At 40.1% G+C, this 16,071-nt stretch overlaps 2 protein-coding genes across 2 annotated transcripts in view; one reads left to right on the forward strand and one right to left on the reverse strand.

Moving 5' to 3' along the window:
- The first annotated feature begins 10,447 nt into the window (after positions 1-10,447).
- Positions 10,448-12,565, forward strand: SFR1 (SWI5-dependent recombination repair 1). The gene is made up of 3 exons (XM_009699486.1): positions 10,448-10,556; positions 11,754-12,140; positions 12,374-12,565. Exons 1-3 carry the CDS (start codon positions 10,461-10,463, stop codon positions 12,563-12,565), a joined length of 675 nt encoding a protein of 224 aa, XP_009697788.1. The 5' UTR covers positions 10,448-10,460.
- Positions 12,566-14,868: 2,303 nt separating this feature from the next.
- Positions 14,869-16,071, reverse strand: part of CFAP43 (cilia and flagella associated protein 43) — a gene marked incomplete at its 5' end in the record, with an annotated part of 36,258 nt that continues 35,055 nt past the window's right edge. Inside the window, 2 exons of the mRNA XM_009699487.1 lie at positions 14,869-15,026; positions 15,671-15,824. Coding sequence (XP_009697789.1) covers positions 14,869-15,026; positions 15,671-15,824 — 312 coding nt within the window. The remainder of the gene's footprint in view (positions 15,027-15,670; positions 15,825-16,071) is intronic.

Consider the following 16,071-nt stretch of genomic DNA (forward strand, 5'->3'; position numbering starts at 1 on the left):
CATGTCCCACTTAGCTGCTTCCCACAAAGAAAGCACTTGAGGTGCATTTAATCTCATCCCACTTTTCCTATCTTTCCTCTACCCAAATTATGTAGATGAAAAAAATTCTTACAAATTAATTACATGAAATTAGTTGTTGATATAAAATCATCAATTTCCATGAAATCTGCTAAGCTAAAGATGAAATTGGCCCATGTGGTTTTGCTGTTTCAAAAATAAGTGCAGCAATAATTAATAGCAGCAATAGAGTTTATCAGGGTGACTTCAGGGTGTGGGGTTTGATCCTTCACATTTTGGATGGTAAGTCATTGCCGCTTCTCCATTGTATCTGTGAGGATGGTTCTTGCACATAGGCTTACTTAGAAAAGCAAAAGTAAATATTTCTGTGTAGGATGTATACATGAGCCACACCCTTACTATTTCATTCTTCCTCAGTGGTATTGCTCCTATGCTTCTGGTGACACATCCAAGGATTAAGAGCCTATCACAGAATGACTTCACCACTCCGGCCTGCTTCTGAGATTTGGCAATATGCATGGCAATGTACCTTTGGTGGACTCAGGTTCATGACAAAAGGAAAATGTATGAATTCTTAAGCTTCTCGAGGTCCTCTCAACTTCTCCACTGCCTGGTGGACTCTCCTCCAGAGAGCTCTACATCAGATTGGTGGTCTGGTGTCAAAATTAGACTGCAGGCTTGACGGTTAAAAATCCATACTACATCTGGAATAATGAGACTGGCAGAACTGAGGGACACTGCCTGTAGCACTGAGCAGAAAGGGCAGCATCTTCATTTATAGCTTTCCTAGCAGTGCAATGCAGTGACTCTGGCGTTGCAGACCAGCATCAACTTTCAGCATCTCACCAGTGCTAGCTTTTGAGACATATTTGTACTTCTTACCTGCAAGATGTACTCATGGTGTACCTGAGAAGCTGGAGACTGGTGAGGAGAGCTATTGATTTGTTCTAAGCGGAACCTGAAACTCCTTGGGAAGGCAACAGCAAAACACCAAGACCTTCCAGTAGCAGGTACTGGCACAAACATTCTGTCTGGAGAAGAGATGGTCCTCTTTGCCATTTCCAACCTCTGACTATTGTCTTTTTTTTTTTTTAAACACATCTTTAGAAAATCAGTTACAGCTAGGCACACTAACTGGTAATGCAAAGTAACAGTAGCTCCTGAATTATAGCGATATTTGTGAGAAAGCATGTCTCTACGTTTGAGAGAAAAGCTTAGGACAAGCACGTGTTAGACCAGAGATAGTTTAACAGCTTCTAGGCTTGATTTTAGAACTGAGAATCCTGCTTTAAGGAAAAAAAATCTGACCCAGAATTCCTCACTGAAATGGAAAAGAAAGATGTCACCAAACAAAATAAACTGCATGGAGTAGATGACGATATTCTTCATAACTCTTTGTACCCATGTACCACATATGATTAAGTAGGGTGCACCCATATGTGTGCTGTTGATCCTAGAAAAATGAATCCCACATAGGACTTTCTATCCAGACATCAATGTGGACAGTTGTAAGGTTAGTCATGCCCGGTTTCACAGACTCAAGAAGAGGCAGGGTATATGCTAGCTAAAATTCCAAGGTGATCTGTCTGCTGATCTAACTCCTGCACAGTCTTTCAAGAGAAAACTTGTCAATGCATACCCATGTGTTGAGTTACCACCAAGCATTTAACAATGATGAAATAGCTTATTCTGGTATATGTTACCCATAAAATGCTTGTAGTTAACCCAAGGAAAAAATGCACTAAACTTTAAAACATCAAAACCAGAATAACTCTTTCAGTTGTGAAGATACTGGAAGATTTCCAGTTACACGAGTGTTACTTGAAATGGCATGGCATGGCTTTCATCAAAGATGTTGATGACAAAGAGAGCTTGCTCTGTGACTTGTGTGATGGAGGTCACTGATGCTGGGACACAACCTCAAAGCTACGTGGCCTACCGATGGGAAAATGTCCCCAGTTAAAGTGGGTAGCGCTTGCTAACCTGGTTCACCAAAGAATTTTCGCTCTTCACTCTAGCATCAGTTCAGCATTCCTGGACTCCATTTAAGACAAATGTTCTTCACTCAAAATACAGTTTCCTTAATGTGTTGAGAGGGAGTCTGGTTGCCTTCTCTTACATTAAACACAGTGTGAAACACTTAACAGTAATGCAGTCAGCTGCAATCCCAGTATCTCAGCACCACATGAAATCATAGCATTAGCTCACTCCATATGCCACACTTCTACTAACTTCCATCAGGATAGCATAGCTCTGTTTCCCTTCAGTTCAGTAGGAACTTTCTCAATGACTTCAAATGTCACAAGGGTTAAGCTGCCCTTCTGCAGTAAGGCAACACGACAATGGTAAAAATAATGTATGAATGTTCACTTCAACCCATTGAGGTTGTAAGAAAATATTACACACTCATTAGTAAAGCTCTTTCTGTATGCCTATGTAGATAAAGGGAATCAAAATACAGTTACTTCAGATATGAACATGATTAGAATATTTGCAGTGAAATTACTTTGGAATTAATTGGAACAAAAGCAATACAGCTCACAAATACTGAAATACCCATTTTGAAATGAGCCATAACTGGCATAAGCAGCATATTTTACTCAAGAAATGAGGAAAAGTCAAAAAGCTTCACCGCACATTTTACTCGGTAAAGGAAATGGCACAGAAGACATTCTTATTGCTTTCCCTATAGCTGACTGTTCTGAGGGAAGGAGTGATAAGCAAGCATTTATTGAGTTCCCATTGTCTGCGAGTACCTGAAGTCTTTTGACTTATAAAGAATTTGCTTCAACTTTTATATTAAAAAGTGAGTTTCATACCTGTTCACAATTCTTGCTGAATTGCTTGCCTCACAATCCTGAGGCATCTGTCCTTAGACATGTGATTCTGTTTGTATGAATAATACACAGACATATCCCCCATATCACAACAATCATGCACACTTAAAACATTATCTAAGTTACTAACTGTATGACCAGGAAAACAGGAGAGAGCTTTAAGCCAGCTCTCACACGAGTGTATTAATCTGTGAGCCTGGTTTGCAACATAAGCGCGGTCAGTGCCTGACAACATTGCCACATTGAAATCTCAGCCCTCGAGATGGGACTTCATTGTCAGCAGTATCCAGAGGGAAAACTCCCACAAACACCATACTCGTATTTCATCCTTAGGAAAAGACTTCTGAATTTTTACTTTATAAGGCTTTCTCTAGCCTCAGGTAAATGACCTAATTTGTTTCTTAGTAACAGGGAGGAAGTGTATTTTTAAATCCTGCTTGCTGATGCTGCAGTTTGGTTGGGAAGGAGGTGTGCTCGGTAGAATGGTTATTTGTTCTAAAACGAAATGATAACCAGTGGTGCTGCTGCAGTGATGATGGACACTACTCACTCATGTCTACACTCAGAGCAACAGTGAAACCTCCAGAAGTCCAGGAAGAAGGTAAGGTGTGCAGCTCAATCTGTGCTTACCTGCTCACTGCATGACTTGTTTGGTACCCCAGTTTAATCCACTGGGCCCACCCAAGGCCTCCAGACTATGGGCAACTGCCCTCAGACTGGCTCGTCTGCACTTGCAAATAAACCACCTCTACTTTTTCAGCTTCACCAATTTCAGCAGCACAGATAAATGTGAGCAACGAACTTTTGTATTAAGTATGTGAGAAAATGAACCGACTCTTCAAACTCCACTACAATCCAAATACCTTTAACACAAAAATACGCTCAGACCATCACAAATGACAAAAGCTGTACCAGGGACTAGTTTGGACAAGGGCTTAGGTTTAAAAGGCTTGAATTTTCTTAAAATAATGATCAATCAGTTCTCCAGCAAAGACAAGAACACTGAAGGTCTGTTTATTGTTTCCTTTGTCTGCTACAGTCTCGTAAACACTTCAAACTGTAATTTTGGCATGACTATGTCAGAGAAAATCCCACAGGCAGACACAAAAATAAGAGACATTCTTATGCCATTCCCTTTTATTATCACTGTGCCTCACCCACTTGGTTATTCACACATGCAGCAACGAGAACTAGGAAGCCGATCTCAGCTGGCTCTTATATTATCTTTTGTAATGGCAAATTGCAGTGCCCCTCAGCTACAACAAATTATGTCAGTTTTTCTTTTCAAGACCTTGAAAACTGAAGTAAAAAATAAGGAACAGTCTAAGCAAGCCTCAGATGTAAAGCAGAAAAGCCAATTAAATTTTACTTTTGCTTTAGCTTCATGCTGATGTCATTCTAGTGACTTCGCTGTAATTACTGGACATTTGCACCATTATGAGAGCAGAATCTATCTCCCAAGGACAGGGGTTTTTTGTAGTAATCTGGTTTTACTCCAGCAATCTGGTCTATAAAGCCCTTCCCTTGATATATTTACACGGCTATAAGCAAGTTAGAACATTTTTCTGAGAAGTGAACTTCAGCCAGCAAAAACAAAGCCCTAGGCCCATGCTGAAGTGGGGCAGATTTTAAAAATTTCTGCAGCAGTTAGTGGTTAGGCATATAAAAACACTCCACCCTCCTGCCTCAGGCAAGAGAGAATATGCAGACAGTGCAGAGTGTACTTCATGCGTCAGGATACATCATTTGGCTTTGAACAAGATCAACAGATTTCAGAAAAATGAGAGAAGGGGGTAACGTGTAGGTGCCTTAAGACTTAGTATGTTGACTAACATCTCAGTTACTCATTGGCAATGTTTAGGGAGAAAAGGCCTGCCTGTTGTACCCAGCAAGCTGTTAAATGGAAGTTTTGTGATGCTCCTGGCACTCTGGAAAAGAAGAACCCATAAAGGTCAAACTTGAATCTCTAAACTCAAAAGTCAGTATCCTTTACTATCACTCTCCACCTTGGCTTTGCTACTACAGATGATGCACATAGGGGAATATAACACATTCTTGTTCTGTCAGTGCTGATATGTGAGCCCTAGTGCTTTTCCAGTAATATAAGATTAATGAAAGAGATGATATATAGAGAATATCTTTCAATTGTGCAGACAAACCAGTGTAAACTGAAAAAAAAAAAATCCAGTCACTAAGATGTCATTACAGAAACACCAAAGAAAATAAAACCAAGAAGCACATTTTTCTTCTAGTTACTTGGGCAAACAAGTTTCCCTGAAGGGAAGCAATATGTTCAACAAATAGAGCTCAATAATTTTATTACCCAGTGTACAATTTCCTATGTGGTTTTTTCTTTTATTTTTCTTACCCCAAACTATTCTGATCACAAAAAGAATAAAAAAAAATTCAAACAATAGCATTATAGTGCTTAATAAAGACTGTGTTGCAGTGAACTTGCTAGCTGTGTGCACGTAACGGTGAGCTTAACGAACAGTATGTTTCTCACACAAAATAGTGTGCCATAAACATGCCAGTATCAATAACACATGGATAATATCTATTCCTCAAGGGAAACAGATGTGCACTTTTTTAGAGGAAGCTTTTAGTCTGACTCCTGTTTGCCATCATTAGGTTGCCGATAACATAATATCCATCACTATTGGGTTTCTGCAATAAAAGTACTGGATAGTCACTGGATAGTGACTGGTGACACTCTTGTTCCCAGCTCCATCAGGGGCCTTCTGCCAGATCTTGGACAAGTCATGTTTTTGCAGAATGATGTGTAAATGCCAAGTAAACCCATAGGAAAATGTGGTAAACACAGCTAAACAACACCAACCTGAAACAGGATTTCTTCCTAGAGCGATTACCCATCAGTGAATGCTGATGATAATATTTCCTTTTCTCTACTCTATGTGTAGTACATTAAACTCATAAACCCAACATGTGGAATCATCTTTCTATATTCATAGTCTCAAACAGACTGTAATCCTCCCTTGGGGTGGGGCATGTGGGCGTTGCTCTAATAAAGTAGCAATGATAAGGCACAGGATGACTTTTTCATGTGTTATGTTCCTGTAAAATCTTACTGGAATCTCAGCTGGCAAATGATTTAAAATCTCAAACTTTCTGTTGTTCTTGTGCAACTCAACTGTTAACATGTCTGTACAACAGAGCATGAGTAATTTAAAGCAAGGACCATCCTTGAGACAGAAGGAATTATGTTGTGAACTTGGAGACATGCCATCTCCAGGCTCCAGTGTATTTGAAATCTAACCCACTTGATAAATTTGAAGCAGAAGGTCTATTAGCACTTTTACTGTTGTACTCAGGAGTCCATTTTTAACAGGGCATGTAGCGATAGGATAAGGGGAAATGGCTTTAAATTGAAAGAGGGTAGATTTAGATTAGCTATAAGGAAGAAATTCTTCACCATGAGGCTGGCAAGGCACTGGAACAGGTTGCCCAGAGAAGTTGTGGATGCCCCATCCCTGGAAGTGTTCAAGGCCAGGTTGGATGGGGTTTTGAGTAACCTGGGCTAGCGGAAGGTGCCCTGCCCATGGCAGGGGGGTTGGAACTAGATGATCTTTAAGATCCCTTCCAACTCAAACCATTCTATGAGAGTAAAAAAATGAAATATTTATGACATTAAATTAACTGTATTACAAAAAAAATGACAAAAAAAGGGGCAGGTTTAAAAAATGCCTCCAAGCTGCCTCAACAGTTGAAGTATCATGCAATTTCTTTCGCTAGATGGTTATAAAAGATCATACAACTTAGTCACATAATCTAATTCCCACATTTGCTACTGAGAATATTATTTCTAAATCAATTTCACCCATAGATAGTCAACTGCTATACAAGGAGTAATCTAAAGGCCCTAAGTTCTGATTTCCCAAAATGACTTGTTCTAGATGGGCTTTGAATGCCTACTTTTTACTGTAGTAGAGAAAAAGGTTGCTATCATCCCTGTGAAATTCTATTTGAAGTGAGTAAATCTATGTATACTTATGGTCAAAACCACAGCAACTGCTAACGTATTATCATACCTACACTCCGTGCCTACTCACCTTTTAGTGCAAGAGTGTGTCTTGTTTCAATACAGATGGGAGTTAAACAAGGTGAAGAGAAAACTCAGTATCCTCGTCTGTGGTTGTGAGGACGAACCAGGCAGGAAATTAATGCATTTCTGCTACACAAATTAAGGGCATGATCTAGCGAGAGCATGTGGGTGCCTGTATTCCTTGTGCAACATTCAGCACAGCTGTGTGAGGCCTCAGTGCACGCCATGGAACAGTTTGGCTGTGGGTAGCGCTGGAGGAACCACCGATACATCATCCCTGTGGGCTGCGAGCTGTTGCCATTATGATTTCCACAGCTCAATTTCTCAGTCCTGACAGTTATCACTAGAAAAACATTTCGTACAAATCAGTTTTGAGAAATGTAAATCCACATGGGGAAACCAGGTCTGCAGCATGGGATGGAAGTTTGCTGATAAAGATGTAAAAATCACGCTTGCTTCAGCAGTGCCTTTGAGCATCAGGGCACTCTCTAATCCTGCTCTGAACTGCATGGCTGCCAACAACAGCTGGGGCTGCTCCTTGTCACAATCGCAATCTATCTGCCTGTTTTTCCAGTCAAGTTTATTCATTTTCCACTTCTTTCTCCTTCCCTCACAACCAAGATAGTGCTGTTCAGATCGCACTTCTCCCGGTGCTTTCCTCAGGTAGTTTCTCCCCTTCTGTGAGGAAATAGTGCCTGAAGCAGAAGCGATGGGAGGCTTGAGGCGGAGTTGCCGTTCCTTTGGCCGTGCCAAAAGGCTAGGCCTGGGCCTGCCCTAGGTGCTGAGCGCTCTGTGTTGAGGCTGGAGCTCCCCTCCCTGGCACAGGGACGCTTGCAGCGAGATGGCACCTGGCCTTGGGCAAGACCCCAGCCATGAGGTGGCAGGTCCACGCTGGCCTAAGGGACATAGCACGGCCTTGCATGCCCAGCTGCAATAAAAGTGTGTACGAACTTCCCAGGGATGCCCCGCCCTGGGGACCCCAGAAGCCCTGCTCTGCCCAGCACCTTTGCAGCAGCGGTGCCCAATCCCGCATTTACCTCCCGCCCGACCGTAAGCATAAGATTGGCGCGCCCGCCCGCACCGCAGCCTTAGACCGCCGTCCACCACGGGCAGGCGCAAAGCAACCTGCGCCTACCAGGTACCACGCCACGCGCGTGCGCAGGCGCACTGCGGACGCCGCACTCGCCCCGCCCCTTCCCCCCGGAAGCGGGAGATTGAAGCGCTGAGGCCGGTGAGGTGCTGGCGGTCTTGGGGAGGGTTCTTTCTGCTTGGCTACTTTCTCTGATGTGTGAGGGGAGGGGGTTCTGTTTTCCACGGCTTAGCGATGTTGAGGTGGAGGAGGGAGGGGAGACGTTCCCTCGGGGCTGTCTCCTTTGACCCTCAGCCCGGGTCCTGGCCCAGCTGGCTCCTAGAGGCGGGGCCAGCCAGGCCTTATGCTTCGTGAAGGGCCTCCCCTCGCTCCACGGCGTGTGAGCAGCCTCTGGCTTGCGCTGTGATTGTGCAATGCAGGTCTCTGCTGTGCTCTTTCTGGGCTGTCTCTTGGCACTCCAGGGCGCATCGCCTCAGAGAGAGCTCCTTGGATCTGTGGCTCTGCTTGTGGGCTGCCCAGCCTTCTTTCTGCTTCTCTGTAGGGTGGAAAATTAGCTAGGGAAAAGTCGTTATTGAGTGTTAATAGAGCCTTCGGTTGGTGAGAGGAGAACGTAAAAGGAGTGAGTGCTGTTATGTAATGTAGCTATACGCAGGAAGACTGAGGCATGTAGCATCAGGGACTTACCCAATATGCAAAATCAAGTAAGTACTGAAGTGCAAAATTGTCTTTTCCCCCTCTAGCCCAAGTTTTCATTATTTGCTAGACAGAATTAGTCTTCTGTGCGATAAATAGCACCACTGCTTGAAAATGGGAGGGATTCTTAGGCTGAGATATTGGGGAAGGATTTTAAGAATGCATGAGATTTATGCATGTGCTGCCAAACAGAGAGTTAAAGTAACAGCACTAGTGAACCATTGGAAAAAGTATTCATGGTAGTTGTGGTCATTTGAAGACAATCTGCATTAGAATGTAAAGGCAGAGAGTCACAGGATTTTTTTAAAAAAGTTGAACAAGTCTGTCGAAGCTAACTCTTAGGCTTGAAATGATTTTGCTGCTTAGTAAGATTTATTACATACTGTATACATAGGCATGATGTAGCTTTTTCTAGGCTCTTGCTTACATTAAGAAACTTGCATTATATATAATGGGTGCTATGGGCTTCCTGTTTAATTGATAGATTGCTAAAATGCCCAATTAACTAGACTTTCTTTACTAAAGTATGGGTTTTTTTAAATAGAATAACATATGTTGAATTTTGAACAACTGGGGGGAATGTTGACTTGTAAGATAAACGAGGACCTACATCCTTTGGTATAGAGCCAGGAAGACCAGGGTTGCTGGGTCTTGCTGGAGCTTTAGGTATGTTTCATCTCTAAAGAGGAAGCCCCTTGTGCCAGTCTTGTGTTGTCTGACTTTTTTGCAGGATTTTATTTTTAAGAGGCTTCTGTTTTGAAACTCCTAATGGCAAATTACAGGTAAAGGGAGGTGTAGCTCACGATTTTCCGGCTTTATTTTGGTCATTAGCAGGTGGTTCACAAGTGCTAAACTAAGTTAAATATTGCCAAATCAATTTGAAGTTGGTACATGCTGGGAGGCATCACTTATCATTTTAATAAGATGCTTTTCTGAGCAAACTGGGGATGCTGACTTTCAATCTAAAATTCTACACGTGTGACTAATTACTTTTTTAAGCAGCATCCCCAGAAGGATCAAATGAGATAGTGGATTATTTTCACAGACCTGAGTACCCAATTATTTCGTTTTATAGAAAAGATTGTTTTTACATGTGGACAATAAAAATCTTGTGGCTCCCAACAATCCTTTTATCACTACTTGGGATGCAGTTAAATGGAAGGACTGGTTCTTCACAACCTGGCTTAGTAAGGATTATTCCTTTGAGTTAGACAAGCAGTAAGGGTCATTCAGGTTGAGAAAATACAGTTTAGTTTGGAGCGAGTTTGGTTTTTTGATGAGTCTGATGTTGCAGGATCTGACCTTGGATTTATAGGCATACTATAATGGGTTCAATTGCTTCGTAAGTTGTCTTGCTCCTTTTTAACACTTGAAAGAGGATATCAGACAGAAAGAAAGGAAAAAAAGGAGAATGCCTGTAAGACTTCTTACAATATTTTTCATCTGTTAAAGAAAAAATTCTGTAGAGCTTGATGAGTGAGGGGAAAAATAATATATAAAATTCATAGTAAGATACTTTGTACCAGTTAGTAGTGTCATCCATCCAGCCTTTCACAAAGCAAGATGCTACTTAGCACATGAAACAGTTGTGTAACTTATGCAGATATCTTTTTTGAACTTACCAATTAGAAAATAAGCCTTAGTATTTATTAGAGCTTTTTACTCATTTCTGCAGCCACATGGCTTATCATAATCAGGTGAAAATGGCACCACATATAATTCATGCTGTCTTTTAACAGAAACTGCTATCCATCTTGAAATGGAAGAACCAATACTTGATAAATTGCCATCTTTGTGCCATACTCCAAAGGATTCTAGGACAGCAGCTCCACAGGGTACTAGTTCAGCAAAACAGGTATGAAAAATTACTTGTTTTTCCAATAATGTGACTCTTTATAGTAACAAAAATACTTGTGCAAATGCATCAAGTAGTCAGAAGTCACTGAGATGCTGCTTGCTGGAAGGCTAAAGATACGTAGCTTATACCCGTAGCTACGAGGTTGTCCAGGTAAGGAATGTGCTTGGTATACTTTGCTCGGAATATGCATGTATTTGCTGTGAATACAAAGTGATGGAGCAGTATAACCCAAATATCATACTAATACATTTAAATACTCTTTAGTGTTTGTGGTAGGTTTTGGTGGTGGTGGAGTTTTTTTTGTTTGGGTTTTTTTTTTGTTTGTTTGGGTTTTTTTTAATCTGTAATCTTCAGTTTTCTGAAATCCTAGTTTTCTGGGTTTCTGTGTATGCAGAAGGACTTTGTGACTTCTGCTTGCACTTGAACGAAGTACGCTGCTTTCAGTTTGTATGTTCTCCATAATGCTGAGCTCTGCTTTGGTGTTTATCCTAGCATGCGTTATGGTGATGCTGTCATGCTCAGCATCTGGACCCATGCAGGATAGGGCTAGTTTGCAAGTGTTCCTTAACTAATCCCTCTCTACCATATTTTAGTATATTTTCACAGGTAAAAATGTTAGACAGAGATTATAAAAAATAATTGTTAACTTTGAAGAAAAAAAAATTACTTTTTAGATGCTTATCAGTGAAGGATCTCAAAGCTTGAACAAATCAAAATTATACAGATCATTTCTAATACTTTCAAGTAGAATACAGATGCTTTATACGAGTGCTAGTACAGAAAGTATATGTGTGGTGGGATGGAACAGCAAAAAACCCCAACCCTTATCTCCATTAAACTAGACAAGGAAATTGAACTTGATGGAATAAAATTAGCCAAGTTGAAATGTACCATATATGTTCTGCACAAAGACTAGATGAGTAGATTTGCCTCGACAGAATACAGGATTTGCTTTTATAAAATGTGGAGGTATATCCTTCCCTATCTGACAGCTGTGTGTGCAAATGCATGTGAAAGGAAGATGTTAACTTTGTTCAAGTTTGTGAAAGCTATAGAGAAAATTGCGAAGTCTGGCTTTACAATGATCTTTACATATATTCAATGTAAATAATAACCAGGGTAAACAGTTCTTTGAAATTTGATCAAAAATTAGATTATTCTGATCTTTCTGTTTTGTCTTTTTTTTTTTTTTAGCCAATGAGTGCAGCTCTGAGGGAACGCTTAAGGAAAACAAGACGTTCATTTAATGCTAATTTTACAGTGGCAAAGCGGCTCAAAATAGACACTGAAGGAAAAGACTGTGCTGATGCTGACAAAGGGGGTCTGCCAAAGACAAGTACAGATTGTTTCAGATTACAAGATAGTTCTGAAAACCTGAAAAGAAACGGCACTGGACATACATGTTTCAAAAGTCCCTTACAGGGGAGTGGTCTCTGTGGATCAGCACAGAATTCTGATGTGCTACAGGTTGATCTTAGTTGCCAACAGTCCCTGGAAGAAAAAGCAAGGCTGGTAAAACAAGTGCAAGAGAAGGAAGAACTACTTCGAAGGCTCAAACTGGTTAAGATGTATCGATCTAAGGTGAGGCAAACCTCTGAAAAAGCACTTTTAAGTCATTCTTTGAAGTGGAATTCATAGTGTAATCCTCATTTAATAATTTAGGCAACAATACTGACTCACTTGGGGTTTTTGTGTGTGGTGTTTGTGTATTGTCTCAGTTTAAGGCACTCTATAAAAATAGATCTGCAGGGTATCAAAAACCCCACATTTCAGCAAATGACAAACTTTTTTTGTTTGTTTTATCCCAATTTCAGAACAACCTATCTGAACTGCAGGCTTTGATAGTGAAATGGAGAAGTAGTACCCAGCTGATGCTATATGAACTACAGTCAGCCTTTTCTGCAGATGGCAAGAAAGTGAGTCTCACTCAGCTGATAGATACTTTTGGATTAGAGGACCAGTTATTGCACTACAGCAGAACAGAAGAAGATTTTGTAGATGCATAATCTACAGATGCAAAGCTTTCAATTACACACATGCAAAAGCAGAAAAGACTGAATGAATTCTGATGATATAAGAAGTGTTCATCAGACAGTGGACTTTATGCTTGGAGGTTAGGAGGTTTTCTCAGGAGATACTTGTAAAGCTGTGTACTTAGATACAGCAGGCACTGTAAAAGGTATTACTTAATGGAAAAGATCGAACTCATGCTGTTTTGGAAAACCTGGCTTAATAACTTGATCAGTGAATTGTTATTTAATAAAAATGAAATAAAGTCATCCTTTAACAGGCAGAAGGCAGTCACTCTTTGATTAGTCTTTACATGATTACTTGTATTGAAATAATGAACTCAAATTATTTGTCATTTCTGTTGATGTTCAGAAAAAAAAAGAGTTCAGTTCTTTGTTCATCCCCATTTACAAATCTCTTCCTGCTGCCAGTGAGTTAACGACAGCATTTTGCGAGTTAAGTAAAGGTAACTAATTTTCATGGTAATATTCTGAAGCTGCAATAAGATGTTCTTAAATAGCTTTAATTATTACTGAGGGAAATGCGCCATAATGCAATCATTTTCAGATACTGGTCCAGAGAGTTGTCTTCAGGGAAGCTGTCTCTTAAGCATTCTGCCACAGCCAGAGATAATAGAAGAGAAGGCAAGAAAATTGCAACCAACATCTGTCTACTCTACTACTTCATGTGAGAGCCAAGGTCTTTTCTCTCTTCAAATAAATAAGAAAAACAAGGCTGTGTCTAATGGGAGTACTTCAAATACAGCATCATAAAGCTGAATAAAACTTCATGGCCTATGCATATAGTGTGGTGACTTCTGTCTGCTTTTATTCTCCTTAAAATCACTGCTCATCAAGTGTAACAATACATAACTACTCTACAACTCTCACTGCTATGAATATTGTTTTTTATATGATCACCTTGTACCTCAACTGCTTTGTTTACAGGTAGCGTTTCCTTAATAAGGGAATAATTTCTTGCATATCTCCAGGGAAAGAAAATCAAAGATCATACAGACCCTCTTAACATTGATAAGGCTCCTTAGACTTAAATTTGTATGCACAACTTGCTCCTAAGAATACTGATTGTTGCTGTCCACAGAGAATTAATGAAGAACCTTTATTGCTAATCACATTTTGAGTATTAAGACACTATTTCTTCTGCCTCTTCAGGTTAGTAAAAAAAGATGATGGTGCCTGGTGAAGGGGGGTGTGGTTCTTTTCCCTGAGATCTTTGGAACTTTGCTGCTTCTAGGGAAGTTTCAGCATGAAGAAAAAAGTCTTACAAGAAGAATGGAGATGTAATTAGAATCCTTACAGACCCTAGTTAGAGATGGTAAAGCAAAAAAGGAGGTGGTGTACAAGATTCCAACAGAAGTAGTTTTCCTTACAAGTGTAGAATTTTGTTAAACTAAGGTATCAAAGCTATTAATGCTCTCACAAGGGAGTGAGTTTAGATTTTATGTGAATTTATGGAAGGAGGATAAGAATCGACACACCATGGAAGACGGAAATGAAAATCAGTGAGAATGCCTGAGCAGATAGATCAGTCTCCAGCAGCAGATAATTTTATCAAGGGTTCTTTATCTTAGCTGTCTTGGAGACATCTGTCAGGAGAATAGACTGCATACCAATGCGAAGGGGTGGGAGCTAGTAGGAACTTCTTTCAGGAGGCCAGATGCTTCTGAACCTGGTTTTCCTGTGATTCTGCCAGTGGCACCAGCCACAGCCACGCCTGGTGGCTGTGGGTAATTATGCTATCATAAGCTGCAGCAGCTTTCGGGACTGGGCTAGGTAGCACACATGGTCATGCCAAAGCATACCTTCGTCTTCTCAGCAACCTACACCTGTGCCATCACAGGTGTAAATATATTTAAAAAAGCAAAATGAAGTCAAAACCACAGACATTAATTTTTGCAGATGCAAATTCATAGATTTCTTGCAGTACTTCACCTTCAAAATGTTCTACAATTGCATATTGCAGACTAAGGATATATAAATACACCTGTGCTTCTATCAGTCTACAATTTCTTTTACCTTTTGTTTTCTGTAATGAGCTATATGGTTTACATAATCAAAACAGCAGAAATAAATCTTATGAACTGAAATATAATGGAGATAAGACTAGGTATAAAAAGCACAAAACAGACAAACATGCATCTTTCAAACTGAAGTTATTTTAAAAGAAAGTACAGAAGAAATCGTTTGTGCAAAGAAAAGTTCAGGGATAAAAAGTAGATGTCACAGCCCCTTTTCTTAGACAAGACCATGGTATTATACATCTACCTGGACTCTGATTTTTAAAGAATAGGGAATGTTCTTGATCTCAGTCTTTCAACTTCTGCTTGACAAATTTCAAACTGTTCTTCCTGTTCCTTTATGAGACTCCGTAGGTGTTTCTGCTTCAAAACATCTCGGTAACGCTGCTTTGCAATCTTTTCAGAAACATGCCATGTGTCTGCATAAAACAAAATATAAGGGTTAGCCTGTACTTGTAGGGGGTGCATAGTCTATTTTTATATTAGACCTGTCCTAGAGTTATTCCAAGTGCTGTATAAAGTAGACAAGCATTTTAAAAAAGGCTAACAGTTGGGCTTAAGAGTCTTTATAGTAATGAATAAAGCAAAAAAATTCAAAAAGGCACCGGGCATGCTTCCTTTAGTTTCTAGCAAGTACCCACTGTTTTGAAAATCTGTAACTGTTTTCCACTAGTCGAAAGATCTCTACAGTTTTCCTAATAGTGAATATCCTTCTCAGCTTCATGTTACTTCCTCTGTTCTCTTGAATAGGTGGAAAGAAGTGGCTTGAATTGTTCTGAGAAAGAATGAAAGCATGTTGCCTAATGAAGGTATTAATGACTATAATATTTTTACTTAAATCTTTTCAGCAATTTAGTCAATTACAAGAGCAACAATCTCTAGATATGCTTTTAAGTAAACAATGTTAAATGGTTGTGCTAGAAAGGTCACTGCTAATTGTGCACATCCAGTAATCACTGGGAACTCCTTGCCTTTAGCTGTTGCTGATGGAGGACTGTCCAGCCTTGGCGGTATTTTCTGAATGTTCTTTGCTTGTGATTTAAAGTGCATTATTGTGACTCACCAGCTGCCTCAAAGATATGCCTCCTTTCTGAAACAGAGACAAGCATTTCTTTCAGCTCCAGGCTGAGCTCGTAGTTCACTCGCTCTTTTAAACTGATGCACTTCTCCAACTCTTTAATTGTTTTCTGGCGGTTCTTCACATTCTTCTTGTGCAGCTGTCCATTCCCAATGAATAAAGCAAATATATGAGATTATACAAAAGCTGTTCAGACAAACTTAATGATGGAAATCTATAATCTTAGGCACTACACTGTAGCTCAATAAACTTTAATGTATTTTGATATGACTTAGTAGCACATTCTAGTTTTACTTCGTATAGTGTCTTTCACACACACTGTTTTCCAGTATGCTTGATGGAGTTCTAATATAAGTAGCACACAGGGAACAAAGAGGTCAGGGAAA

Source organism: Cariama cristata, unplaced genomic scaffold (genome assembly GCF_000690535.1).
Source record: "Cariama cristata isolate BGI_N322 unplaced genomic scaffold, ASM69053v1 scaffold6414, whole genome shotgun sequence".
NCBI lineage: Eukaryota > Metazoa > Chordata > Aves > Cariamiformes > Cariamidae > Cariama > Cariama cristata.

Bases quoted from the DNA above. Each gene is read 5' to 3' on its own strand.
- SFR1 (XM_009699486.1), top strand. From the start codon at position 10,461: ATGGAAGAACCAATACTTGATAAATTGCCATCTTTGTGCCATACTCCA. The intron at 10,557-11,753 runs GTATGAAAAATT...TTTTTTTTTTAG, and splicing joins GTACTAGTTCAGCAAAACAG to CCAATGAGTGCAGCTCTGAG. The intron at 12,141-12,373 runs GTGAGGCAAACC...TCCCAATTTCAG, and splicing joins TTAAGATGTATCGATCTAAG to AACAACCTATCTGAACTGCA.